Source organism: Spermophilus citellus, assembly GCF_964194105.1.
Source record: "Spermophilus citellus genome assembly, chromosome: 5".
NCBI lineage: Eukaryota > Metazoa > Chordata > Mammalia > Rodentia > Sciuridae > Spermophilus > Spermophilus citellus.
In genome coordinates, this window is record NC_138186.1 from 80,110,304 (window position 1) to 80,125,159 (window position 14,856).

A 14,856-nucleotide genomic window follows, 5' to 3' on the forward strand; every position below is an offset into this window, starting at 1 on the left:
AAACCCCAGCAAATCACAAGTCTGGGTAAGTCCTTTGTAGGGAGTTATAGTTTCTTAGTGACAGCATAACTACTTATGTTTGATAGGTTGAACCTTTTAAAGGAGGTGAAATGGTAGCTTAGATAAGAAAAAGAAGAAGGAACCAACATGCAGTGATTAGAAGTTTTCCAGTTAAGAACTCAATTAAGAAACTAAAGGAAGGCCAATGTGGCTGAGGCATGGTGAGTGAAAGGGAAAAGGGAGTGGGACAATCTTGGAGGTGCATGGTAGGTCACATTATACAGGGCTCCTAGAAAGAGCCAGGAGGAGTTTGTATTTTATTTGAAATATTGGGAAGACATAAAAGGACTTTGAGAATGTTTACATGATCTGGCGTATCTTTTAAAGGATCTGTCCACCTGCTATGGGGAGCAGGATTGTAAACAGGAGCAGCCCAAGTAAGAGACATTAGTGGGATGTGGAGTAGAGTTGTAATGATAGAGATTATGAGGCATTGACAGATTTTTAAAATATTTTGGATGGAGATATGATAGTAGTATAAAATTGATAGGAAATGGAGTCAGGATAAAAGTAAGAATCAAATTCTAGGTATGAGAGATAAATCCATGTAGGGATGTAATTGTTACACAGCCACTGCTTAAACAGTTCAAGGTATCAAAAGATGGGTACATTGAAAGTCTACCCATTTATTTGTATTCATCTCAAAATGGAAGAAAGCTCTTTCTATGTATTTGACACATTTTAAACTCTTTTCTAATAAACCATATAGTTAATTTATTTATAATCTTGTACTTCATTCCAGTTTCCAAATATACAAAGACAAATACTGCTTTTTTCTCTTAGGTTATCTTTTCCCCAAACCAAATATTCTTAGTTCTTTTTGCTCGTTTGTTTGTTTGTAAGTCCAAAAAGAGATCTTTAATTTTTATTGGTTCTTTTTAGTTACACATGAGAGTAGAATCCACTTTGATAAAATTATATCAGTATGAATAATATCTTATTTTAATTAGGACCCCATTCTTGTGAATGTACACCATGGTGAGATTTACTTAGGTATTTTCATATATGTACACAGGAAAATTATATCAGAATCATCTTACTGTCTTTCCTATTCCTATCTCCATCCCTTCCCTTCATTCCTCTTTGTCAAATTGACTGAGTCTTTCTTCTTCCCCTCTTCTCTTTATTGTGATTTAGCTTTCACATATCAGTGAAATAAATTCAATTTTGTTTTTTTGGGGATTGGCTTATTTCAGTCAGTGTAATAGTCTCCAGACCTATCCATTTACTGATATTATCATAAAGTCATTCTTTATGACTGAGTAATAATCCATTGTTATATATACCACAATTTCTTTATCCATTCATTTGTTGAAGGGCACTTAGTTTGGCTCCATAGATCAGATATTGTGAATTGTGCTGCTACAAACATTTACATGGCTGCATCACTGTAGAATGCTGATATTAAATCCTTTGGATATATGCCAAGGAGTGGGATAACTGAGTCAAACGGTTGTTCCATTCCTAGTTTTTTGAGCAATCTCTTTAATGCTTTCTAGAGTGGTTACATCAATTTTGCACTCCCACCAGCAATGTATGAGTGTACCTTTTTCCCCATATCCAATCCACATCAATATTTACTATTGCTCTTATTCTTGATAATTTCCATTCTGACAGGAATGAGATGAAATCTTAGTGTAGTTTTAGCTAAAGATGTTGAACGTTTTTTCATGTATTTGTTGACCATTCATATTTCTTTTGAGACAAGAATCTCTTAGTATGGCACTGTACTTACAATTTAACATTGAAGTCTGATTATTTGAACTTGCCCTAGATTTCTTATTAGATTCTATTCACTGCAGTTCCTTATTCATTGGGAACCCCCAAAAAATTAATAACCCTGCCACTTAACTGTAATTTTTGAGACAGTGCTTACTCCTCTTCTCTCTCCCTTTATGTTCTGAGCACCCTTTTTTACACACATTTTACTTTTTAAATATATCTCTTTAAAGAATGAAGCCTACAACTAAGTGCTAAGGAGTCCAAAAGTCCTGAATTCCATGCTGAAAAAAATGCAATTAAAGTTTAAATGAGGTTTGGTAGAGCTTTATTATTTATTTATTATTTTATTTATTATTATTTTATTTTTATTACAGTGTTAGCTCCTTAAGCTTTATTCCTCAAAAAAACAATAACAATGTAACTACTTAAAAAATACCTTAAACCAATTATATTTCAGATGGAAAGACACACTTGAGCACAATCCTATGGTAAAGAAAAGTAGAATACATAGATTTGAAGAAATATTATAATTAATTGGAAAATATCAATTTTTAAACCTACAACATAAAAGTAAACATTTTTTCTTCAGAGAATCAAAATCATAATTATATTTTTCAATTTATTGGTAAAGTGAGTGAAGGGTAATGTTAGTAGTACCTGCTGTAAAAGTTTGGGTGAAGGAGGAAAAAAAATGTAAACTGAAGTAGGGAAGGATACAACACATAAGAGATTCCATCCTTAACCACCTTGCCCATCACTGGTCACCAGCCTTATAGAAGCTTAGTCTTGGGAGAATGAGTCAACAGTTCAGGACTCCTTGCAGGGGTTTTACATGGTTCAGAAAGCACAAAAATCAGCTAAAGGACCATGTTTAATGGCTATTACCAATTTGAGCCACTCAAACTCCAAGATTATAATGTCAATGTATAATCTTATTGAGGTTATCAAGCTGTTCCCAAATACTTAAGTCTTCTGAGGACAATCTATAACAAATTTCAACAAAGCACTTGGTTGAGCTACCAGATAATTTAGGTCCAAAAAATGTAATATCTTTGAGGGTGGGGTTGCATATGTTCCTGCCCTGTGGCTTGCCAATGTATTTCAGCTCTATTATCAATAATTATTTTGCATTTGACTTCTGGGGCTATTCTCTTTATTTTCTCTTGTCAATCTCAACATGAAATCAATCTTCCTTTTCTTTAATTCTCTCCTCTTTAAATAAATCTAACTGATGTTAAATATTCTTAATAATAAAAGTTGGCTGGAGTGGAGAGACATTATATTTCACAGTAGCATAGTATATATACTTATATTTAAATAGCACTATTATTGATATTGGTTTTGTAATCTCTCCATAAAGAACCTATCACAGGATTGGGGACGTAGCTCAGTGATGGAGCACTTGCCTAACATGTGGGAGGCCTGGGTTCAATCCTCAGCACCAATAAATAAATAAACTATCAGAGTATTCTCCTGAAGTCTTATACTCCCCCATTTCTCTGGACAGCTCTCTCTTTATTTTTCAGCTGTCCTCAATAAGCCTCACCTTCTCTTATTCTCAGCCCAAGTAAACTTCAAATTATTTATTACCCTGTTATTAGCAAAATAATCTCTTTATTTTATAGCCTTCAGCTTTTCTAATCAAGCCTTTAGAGCCTATCTTTATGTAGTCCAAGTGGTCCATCAAAATGTTTTGATAAACCTAAGACAGTTTTCTATACTTTTTCTGCTCATCTTATTTTTACTTTGCTATTAATTTATTCAACAATTGTTTATTTGAGGCAGTCTATGTTAGAAGCAGCTATCCTAAGGAAATGATGAACTTGTTTTCACAAATGCTAAGTTTGCTAATGGAATTTGTTGTTGGCCTTTACCACAGGTAGTCTGGAAGATGTGGATGGGCTTATGAGGAGGAGTGATTGGGAAGCCACTGGCCTCAAAACCATACCCAAATCTGTCAGTGGGATTTTTTAGGGAGAGAATTCTCCTGTAGAGGAACAAGAGTCACTAAGGCAAGGAAAGAGACAAGGAAAACAGTCAGAAGTTGCAAGAAAATTAAAATCCTGCCAGTGTAGAACGCCACAGGGAGGTGGCTCTCAGAAAAGGTTGTAGGCTGGAGAAGGGCAGGAGGGTGTCAACTGCTGAAGCCATCAAAATGAACATGAATGTTTCTAAGAGATAACTCACTTTCAAGAGAGCAGTTTCATTCAAGGAAGGAAGTTTAATGTCAGATCACTTGACATTATTGGGTGAATGAGAAGCAAGAAACCATAGGATAGTCTTGAAAACTCTGTCACAAGGAAGAGAATTGTTAAGAGAATGAAATGAAATGAATGAAATGTCACCCCTCAATAATCAGAAATCAGGAACTGAATTTTCCCAGCCTAGGGAAAATTCTTAGTGAGTATATAGGGGGCTCAAATGAAAATACAGCATGAGGCAACTCAGAATCTCAGCAACAGATATAAAATGAAACAAAGAAATGGAAAAGCTGGCTGAAGAGAAAAACACATTCCAGGTCCTCTGCTAAAGTGCCTGTCCTTGAACTGAAAGGGAACACAGAGTACCAAGTCAGCGGAACGAGGACCAATATCTAGACATACTGACAAAATTTCAAAATTCTGACGATGAAAAGAAAAATTCTAAACAGCGTCTAGAAATAAATTCTCTTACAAGATTTCTCATGCACACCCTGAATACCAGGATTCAGGGAAAGCACCTTCAAAGTTCAATAAGAAAAAGAATTATTGACCCTACATTTTTAGGCCTAGCCAAAATAATATAAAAGTGTGAGGAAGAGATAAATCAATTTTAGATGCATTCCCTACTGAAGGATGTACTTGAGTAAAATGAAACGTGAATCCAAGGAAGAGGAGAAACAAAGAAAACAAGAAATCTAGTAAGTCCAAAGCACTGAAACACAGTGTTTAACATAGCTGAGTGGATGTAAATGACAATGATATAAAGAAAGAAAAAGGCACAGCATACTCAGTTTTGCCTTGATTTGGAAGAATATAGATGCTGATTAATTAAAGAGATTGAGAGATTAAAAGAAATCTTATACGCATGTGTTAAGACTAGGATATAATATTTTTGTACAGTTTGAGGAGGATACTTTGCATACTTTATATTCAAATAATTATTATCAATTTGTGCTGGGTGCAATGGCATATGCCTGTGACCCCGGGTACTTGGCAGTCAGGAGGACTGTAAGTTTAAGGCAAGTTTGGCAATTTATTGATACTCTATCTCAAAATAAAAATTAAAAATAAAAATTTTTAAAAAGGGCTAAGGATAATGTACCATAGTAGAGTACTTGCCTAGCAAGCATGTGGCCTTGGATTCAATCCTACTACCACAAATCATCATCATCATCATCAACACCATTATCACCCCCACTTTGTGTTCACCTAGTCCTCAACCTCATCCTGCTTCAAATCTCAACTTCTTCCAACCACACATTTCCCAAGTTGCTCAATCACTATTGAGGCCCATCGTGTTCCATTCAAAGACAAAACGAAACAACAATACCATTATTTTTTGTTGTTTGCTTCTGAAGAAACCTGAAAGACATGTCTCTATCCCTCCTACTGCAGCATCCCCTTTCTTTGGAAGCCCCTGTAAAAGTTCCTTGGCAGAAGGATGATTCCTATGTGGATCACAAACCTTGGCAGGAAAGAAAGCAAACCAGGTTCTAGTTTTGAATATATGGAAATGATTTTATCCAGGAACAAGTCAATTTGCTTTCTTATATATCAGATTCTCTGACATCTTGTTAGGCCACTTTCCCAGTAAGGTTATTAAAATCTTAGGAGACCTGCAAAAGATACTAGAACTTCAGGAAAGCAATGTATTACCCCTGGTATGCTAATGCAAATCGGCAAGGGAAGATATTCAACCTGAAGTTTACTATTGGAAATGGAATTATATTTATCATTTATGTGTTTCTATATTTATTTTCTTCCTCACCAATAAAGAAAATTATATTTCAAGCAAACCATTACTACTGAATTATAAGAATTCAATAGTTATCTCAAAAAAAGAGATAATATCATAAAATGCAATTTGATAATAAATGACATATTTACAAATAATTCCTACATGATTACACACATATATTATTTTTTACATAGAAGAGTATATCCAACTTTTTAACATTTCCAAGAAGGCAAAAGGAATAAACAAAAAGTGATGATGCAAGGGTTTACACCCCAGATTTCCTGGAATCACTAGAGATGCTTTATGATGTAATTTTCAAATACATGTTCAAGGAATTCTTAAAAATATTCTACCGTTATATACAATTATTTCAATGTTCCTACCTGGAATGAAAAATCATGATATAAAATATATATACACTAATATATTTGTTGAACACTTCTATAATATATTTTATAAGTTTCATATTTAACAACTTCTTCACTGAAATTCCAGGACATTCTCAACTTTTCTATAAAGATGTTTGTTAAATAGTGTGTCCTTTGAGTATTTCATGCATTATCCATATTTAGAAGTGCCATAAAATTACCCATCTACTTAACAGTCATAGCCAGATACCTAATAAAATAATTTCTATAGGAATATTTTGAAAAGAAAGACTGTTTGTTATTGTAACAAATAGCATCTTGATCCTTCTAGTCAGATCTCCAACTTTGGCAATGGGTCTTAGAAATAATTTGTAGGAAAACAATATTAACTAATCTCGTAAATTTTAATGATGAATTTCTTAGATTCATACTATTTCTTTAGAGTTTTTACTTTTTAATTTAAATGTTGTCTAATATTTGTTAATTTATTACACAAATTTCATTCTTGAGTTCTTTGGAAGTTGTTGTCTGTCCATTCATTCTTTTACTTTTGGTTCTTTGGGAAAATCAAATGATGTTTTTAAAATCACTGCTAAAAGTATTTTTTTAAATATTCTTCATAATTTCAACCAACTAGTTATAATTCTAAAATTCCAATTTCTAATAATTCATTCTAGTTCTAGAAACATTATTGATTGTGAAGAGTCCAATCCTTACCCCTCTAACCTGTCTTTTCATAAAACATTTGATTTACTGAGTGAGAAAATGCAATTTTCATGTCTTTTCACATTTCAAAGAGATATAAAAATCAAAATAAACTCTCAAAAATCCATCAGAAGATATCAAAATGCCTATGATCAGAGTTGTTCTTCACTATGTATCTCCGAACTACATTGTGCAGAAAGAAAGTTTGCATGCAAAATCATGTGCCAGTTGTTTCCAAGAAAAGTAAAAATAATCAAACACATTCAATAACTTCTATGCCTGCCTAAATGTGAGTCTAAAATATATGAAATCTAATCATCATATTTTAGAGAATATCTGGCTTCCTAACGAAATTTATTTGTCTACATCACCTTAAACCAACCAGATGATGGAATTTTTCTTCTTCTAATAAGTCACGTGTTTACTATTTTCTCCTGTGAGATTTTAACAAACAAGATCTCATTTCAGTTGTCCAGTTGCATGACTTAAAAGTTATGTTTTCTCTTTGGAAACATATTAGCAAGTCATACTAGATAAGGGTATTCAAGAATTTCAAGAAATTGATATACAGAGTTTCAAATGTTGCTTACCATTTTAATTAAAAGAAATAAATACATATTTCAAAAGATTTGGCTATGCTTAGTGGATTTGCTTGGGCTGTAAGGTTTATAATATCAGAAAACACTTATTTATCTTTGAAACTTTACTACCTAACACATAGGAAGTAATAAATGCTTTTTAAGAATACAGTTTTGTTTTAGAGCAGCATGATTTAATTTCTAAATATGGTCATATTTTAATAACAACATGAATTTGTTTATGAATAACAAACTCGACAGCAGAAATTGTTGACCATCATAATCATTCATAACTAATTTTCAAGTACTTAACTCAGAATTTTAATGTTACTTACTGAACTGTTCATCAAGCAAGTTAAAGGAATCATTTTAGACACATAGAAATGTGCATTTTGGAACAGGCAAATATTTAACACAGAATTTATTTCTTTAATAAAAAATATAGAACCCCACTTATACATAAAGCAAAGGTGATTTAAAAAAAAATCCCTACTTTATTTCCCTTAGAAATTGGTCATCTAATGGAAGAAATAAGACTCTTAATTTAATAGTTAAAATGAAAGTCCATTATTGATTCAGTGCAAAACACAATTTACAGAAGGCAAAGGCTCTTGTTTGATTAGGACACAATTCATGGGAGTGGTGTCTTTGGACTTGCAGAGGTTCTCTTAGAGGCATGGATAAAGAGCAGGTCTTTCTTGTGGAAGGAAACAAAGGTGAGGAAATTAGTAGCTTGACTATTTCCATGATGAAAGGTAGTGCAGCTTGGTTTTAGGGTGTAAGCAAACACTAAGAGTTTGTTGAGAAGCAAGAATACCCTGGGTCTGGATGGTTTCTATGGATATGCAAAGAAAAGTTAGCTAAAAATGTTGAGCTAGTATATATACACTATAAAACGGATTATAATGACTAGTATTATCTACTAACTGATGATTTGCTTGTCCATATTTTTAAAAATGAACATGTGGTAAGATAACCAATGGATGTGGGTTTTTTTTAAAGAAACTTTTTGAAGAATTCAATCACACAGTATTATAACCCTTTATTTCCAGACAAAAACTTCAAAACTGACAATTTATTATCAAGAGTCAAGATTAAAGTCTATTTGTTTCTTAATCATCTCATACTTTATAAATCCTGGATGAGGAAAGAGAAGACATAAAACTAGACTTAAGACAAATGACTTTCAAAGCCTTTTTTTGATGTAATTTTTATTGTGTCTTTTAGATACTACTGCTTTTTATTTTTCTATTTTTTAAATTTTTCCTCCCAGTACTAAGGATTGATTCAGGGATACTCTACCATTGAACTACATTACATTCCCAGCACTTTTTATTTTTTGAGGCAGTGTCTTGGTGCATTGTGAAGTCTGGACTCAAACTTGGGATGCTCCTGCCTTAGCCTCCTAAGTAGCTGGGATTAAAGGCATATACCACCATGCCCTGAAAGACTACTGCTTTTTAGCAAGAAGCACAGTGAAAGGTTATCTGAGAAGATATTCCAAAGCATGGAAGTCATCATCAAGTCATTTGGACTTCATATATGAATTGTTATTTACTTACTACTTCATTTGTACCATCACCATAAAGATATAGGAAATAACTGTATTATCATAAGCCATGACTATGTATGTGCACATACACAATATTATGCTATACCTTATTTCATTTGATTTCATAACTTGCTTTTCATTGTTTTCACCAAAGCAGGTCATCTTTTTATTTGTTTATGCTACTTTTCTCGTGTAACTAATGTAGTATATTATATTTGCCGATGCAGAATCGTTCGAATATGAAACAACCATTCATAAAGAACTTATTCAGAAAGCATCCAACACTAAAGGTTTACCACACCCACATTTACCACATGAGAGAACAATAGCAGAAGCAATAGTTTTTTTTTTTTCCCCCCTAAGTTTGAATGGTTCAATTGACCTTTATTTTCATCAGAAGTGAGAGCAATAATGTCATCATGGAAGAAAACATAAATGTTTTGAAAATAACCTATTGTGAGATATGGATGGAAACATAATGTTTATTGTTAAATTGATAACAACCTTAAGAACAGGAAGATTTCTCGTTTTCAAACACTTGGAATATGAACATTGGCAAAAGAAACTCACTTGGCTGGTTAATAGTTTGCATATTTAATTACAAATTTGAATTCGCTTAGCTATGGAATAATAGACTTGGAATATTAAAAAAAATACCACCATAGTGTTGTTTTATCCACTGAAGAAAAAGTTATTAAGTTAGTAGCATAAAAGTTACTAGTGTATCTTATATCTTACAGAGAATTTAGTTATACAGGACCTCATATCAATCTACATTTTAAAAACATTATTTTTTCAGATAAATCGTATTGACAATAATAATTAAGTATTCAATTTTAAACTTTTGGTTGTATATGAATTATGTAATCAAGTCCATAAATTATTTGAGAATTTGTTATCTTAAATACTGTAACCTATAATAAGGTATCATCACCAATGCTCGTAGAATATTATTGATGATAAGTAGTTACTACATTAGAAAATATTGAATTTAGTTTGTATTGTAAATATTTTTGAGGTCTGGAAATCACATTCCAGCTAATAATATGAAGTAAGTTACTTCAATTCTATCTTGAGAAATAAATATTTAATTTTCTGTTTATATTTCAGAAATCATTAACAATTTAACATGACACTCTTAAAATTATCCCAGCAAGATTCATCTATATTACTCAAATCCCTAAATTTCAGACTCACACTCCCTGTGCAAATGAACCATTTTTTCTTAGAAGAGAGATTGCAGGTTATTTACATGCTGCCACTGAATTCGAGAATTGTCTTCTACTAGAACAAATTATATAATTACTGTGTAGTTCAGAAGTTATAGACATAGAATAATTTGGGGGGCCTCATTTCCTTTCTCAGTGCCAAAGCTTTCTTAGTGTGAGTACTAGACCCTAAACATCTACTCTAAAATGCTGAAAATAATAAACATATACACATAATACAAAAATTGTAAATTGAAGGTGAAAGAAGGTGAACTATAATGTTAATAAAAATTACTACTAACTTATTTTGCTATTTTAGATCCAGAAACATTTCAATTGCATATAATAACTTTAAATATTGAATAGTGAATAAGAATCTATATATAACTTTCTAAATAGCTAATTTCAAAAATCATTAACTGATATATGTAATTAGGTAGTTTGTATGAGCCTGATGAAAGCTGGCTTAGGTAGCACATACCATACCAATATATCAATGGAATGAAAGGATGTTGGCAGTAATGGAAAATTGTGATGGATTTTATAAGATCAAACCAACTGACATTTTATGAGAATTTCCATTTTCTACTTTGGATTCCATTTTCTACTTTGGATATTATCTAAACTGACAAAAACGAACATGCATTTAGATTTCTCAGGGGACATGCCCTCAAGTAGAATATCTAGAAAGAGTTTCTGACAGGTCATGCTATTGGGTGTCATAGATTATGTTGGAATTTGCCAGAACAGACAAACAAGGGTACTCATCTTTTTTTCCTTACATAAAGACAAGAGTTGATAGAATTACTGCCTACAAAATACATTGCAAAGTAAGTTGTAATAGTTTAGCAGAAAAGTGTTTAAAATTGGTGAGAAAAAAGATAAACAAGAAGTTGGTGACATTTTTTATTCCCTGAATTTGACACTATTAGATTTGGTAACATATCCTCATTAATCATATTTCCCATGTATTAAAGACCTACTTTTAAGAGCTCAAAAATTTTCTCAGTGGAAGAGAATGTGCCACAGTATCTTTCCCTTTAGGAATTTCCTTCTCCTTCTTATACTCTCATGAGCCAAAACCAACAAATATCATATGCATTAGGTTTTGGTTTTTATTAAAATTACTTTACAGTAACAGTTCAATAAGCACAAAACTCTCAGAATTTCAAGCATATGAATTTTTAAAATTACATAGAAACTATTATTTTTTCAATTTATCTTTTTCTCTCCCTCATTTGCCTCTGAGATGGTTACAGAGCTTGGGTGCTTTATTAAAAGTTTTACTATAAAAAGTTTAAGCAACAGAAACCTAGAATCCTTCTCTTTTTCTGAATAAAGAGAAAACATTGTTATACATGAGATTAGGAGAAAGGTAAGGGATTATTTTTGGGTTAGGGCAGGAAAGAATTACCAGGGCCACCATTTTCTCTGAGCTTTTTAAGACACCAAGGATAACCTTATCTTTGAATAAAAATAAAGTCCATCAAATGAATAACAGAGAAGTTAGGTTACATAGCACTTCTCAGCCTTTTGACTCAGATCAAGAATAGGAAAGTTAGGTTACAAAATGATTCATTCCTTTAGAAAAAGTGCTGAAAACATGGGGTGATTTCTAGTCAGTAAGGAGGCAGCTGCTACCCAGTTTGGATGCTCTTTCTGAAAAACAACAGTTAACACTGTGGTTGTATTTTTTCTGATGTATTGATTCAGAATATTATCAGAAATGAGTACAGTATTTCTGTTAATTACGTTAACTTAAAACCTGATGTGTCATTTCATTGACTGTTGTTATTGTTTCTTGAAACCTTGTTCATGTTTTTAGGTTTTCTGACTTGAGTTTAGAGATATTCCAAGCAGATCAGCCTAGAGCATTTAGAACTGTGAATTTAATCAGTAACTTCTAGGTATGTGTAGGAACATATTGCATGAGACAGTAATGTAATTTGTGAGAAATGTCTACACACAAGCTTTCATATACCTTTATTCTGTCTTTAGAATTTGGAATGATGGGAGATCATACAATTAAAAGTCAGCGACCTCGATCTGTTCATGAAAAAAGGGTCCCTCAGGAACAAGCTGATGCTGCTAAATTTATGGCACAAACTGGTAATACGTTAGTTACATTTTTCTATTTATTGTTGTTAATTTAATGAAACCACTGCATGTTTTCATAATCTTTTGCTAAACATTTGTCAGTTTTTGGAGCTGATTTTTTTTTTTGAGCCATTTATTTTTTGTCACCAGTTAAAGTCCATAAATAAAGTAGCTGTGAATTGAAAAGTGCACAAGAAATGTGTAAGAATTATTTTGTTTTGAGTATGGGACATTTAAGATTTACATATTATTATTTCTTCATGTTAATTAATCACTGAAAATGTACCATTAAACTTTTAAAAGAAGACAGCAGTTATTTCTTCAATAATTAATTGAGAATTTGGAATTTAAATAGGACTTTATATGATGAAATTTAACAAAATTCAACATGTTGAATATTTTTTCAAGTGTTGTACTATCTATAAATATTAGCCAATGGAGAATATGCATAGAAATTAAAAATTTTTTAACAATTTAATATATCATTTAAAAATCATTTTAAAAAGAATTGTGTTACATAAGCTAAATAGCAAATAACTAACAGTCTATTATTAATTATAATACAACTCTAGATAATTAAATATCAACAAAAATTAATTTATGATTTATAAATTTGTATTTATAAATTGACTAGATTATTTTTAAAACTCTCTCAAGTATGTATAAATATATATATATATATATATATATATATATACACACACACACATACATACACCAAAAGACTGAAAACTGCATTCTTTTAAATAATTTCAAAAATGCATAAATATTAATATTCTGAATATCATACATTAGGCTATAGAGTTTGATCAAACAGATGAATTCATAATTTGACTCATAATAAGTGGGCTATAATTCCATCTGATACATTGCATGTGGCATCTCCTTGGATGAAAAAGTGTTTTAAATTGTTCTATGAACATTTTTAGCTGTTGCCTTTATTTTAGGATATTGAAATTTAAGAGTTTTGTTATACATTACAAAATTTTATACATTCAATGTTGACTGTTTTAACATTAGAAAGGTATCAAGTACATGACCAATTCTCAGACATGATGGTCAGACTGATTTTGATGACATTCCTCCCCAAAATGCATATTTACTTCAGTTCACATTTTCTTGTAATATCTATCCAGAACAGTAGCCCCCAATCTACAACTTAAAATGCAAATGCTGTTTATGAATTGTGTTCTTGGTAATAGGTGAGTGGTACATTTTAAGACATCCATTGCAAGTAGGTCAAGTTATCAGAACAGGATATTTAGAATAAATTCTATAAGGAATGTATTTTTAGTTGTTTAGAAATATATGTTACAGCCAATCCAAAAATGTAAAAAACTTGCTTATCTGGATAGCTTCTAGTACACCTTCTTATTTAAGTGAGGGTGATTAAAATTTTTTCTATTTACTTGATCAAGTTCAACAATGATACCAAATTCAGGCAAATTTCCAGAATGTTACATGTATTTTTGTCCTTAACAAGGAGCAAAAATCTCAAACTTGAACAGAGATCAGGAGTGTTTAAATCAAGGATAGAAAATGAGCTGACTATCAGCTTCATAGGCAGCATCTCATGAGGCATTTCTGCAAGATTAGAGTGTCCTTTGTGCAAAAGAGGTGACAAATATTAGCTTACTGAAGTTCCTGAAAAGTGGGTCACTGGGAGAATAAAATAAAGAAAAATAGGTTTAAATGTTCAATAGTACAGTAAAATAAGTTTCTGCATTAAATATTTTGCAATTTGGCCAGGAGTCATTGTTCAAATTCAGTTTTTGGATGGGCCTACTAAATATACCAAGAAAATTCACAATTTGCAGCCAAAACCCTTTGGCAGATTCACACCTCAAGAAATACTGATTTTGTTAAACAGGAATTACTAATTTTAAGTTTTGCATTTACTCATTCTTTTCTAATCCTTGTTTTATAGCTAATATACATTTGTAGTGACACATGAATTAGTAAATAGATAAGTCACTTATTAAATGAACCCATGAGGAGCTTTAAAATCATTTCCCCATGTTGTTAAAAATAACTTAGAAAAGGCAGTCAACTTCAGAATAAAGGTTCTGAAAATGTTGATCAGGGACTTGAATTCATAAATAATTTATATTTATTATTCCGTTTTAATTCAGATAGTGTAAGCAAATATAAATACACGTATAATACCTATTTTAAAATTAAGTAGCTACAATAATGGGATAAAACTAGAAAGTGTGTTATTTTAATAATGTATAAAATTCATAAATTTATCATAAGCAATTATAAAGCTAAAATGAGAAGATATTTTTTAAATAGTTCCTGAATAATTTCTTTAGATATTAAGGTAGTCTAAATAAAAACAGGTGTCACACTATGAAATTTTATAAATTAAGATTGATTTATAAATTTTCTCTATTTGTCTCTCAAAATATTCCCATTACATATGATAATTATAAAAATTTACTAACTAATTCGATAACAAGGAATAATGCACTAGAGGTAAATAATCATAAAAGACAACATAATATTTTATATTAATCATGGCAAAATGAAAGCAAAAGCCATCATAGTTTATAATTTAAAAATTAGTTCCCAGAATGAGTAACCTACTCTCTCCTGTATTAATGTGATTAGTAAGTGCTGTAATA

The 14,856-nt window shown here is 31.4% G+C and overlaps 1 protein-coding gene across 1 annotated transcript in view; it reads left to right on the forward strand.

Moving 5' to 3' along the window:
* ADGRB3 (adhesion G protein-coupled receptor B3) overlaps positions 1-14,856 on the forward strand; it is a 696,487-nt gene that overhangs the window by 255,509 nt on the left and 426,122 nt on the right. The window contains exon 4 of the mRNA XM_081296489.1: positions 12,131-12,241. Within this exon, the coding sequence (XP_081152615.1) occupies positions 12,131-12,241 (111 nt within the window). The remainder of the gene's footprint in view (positions 1-12,130; positions 12,242-14,856) is intronic.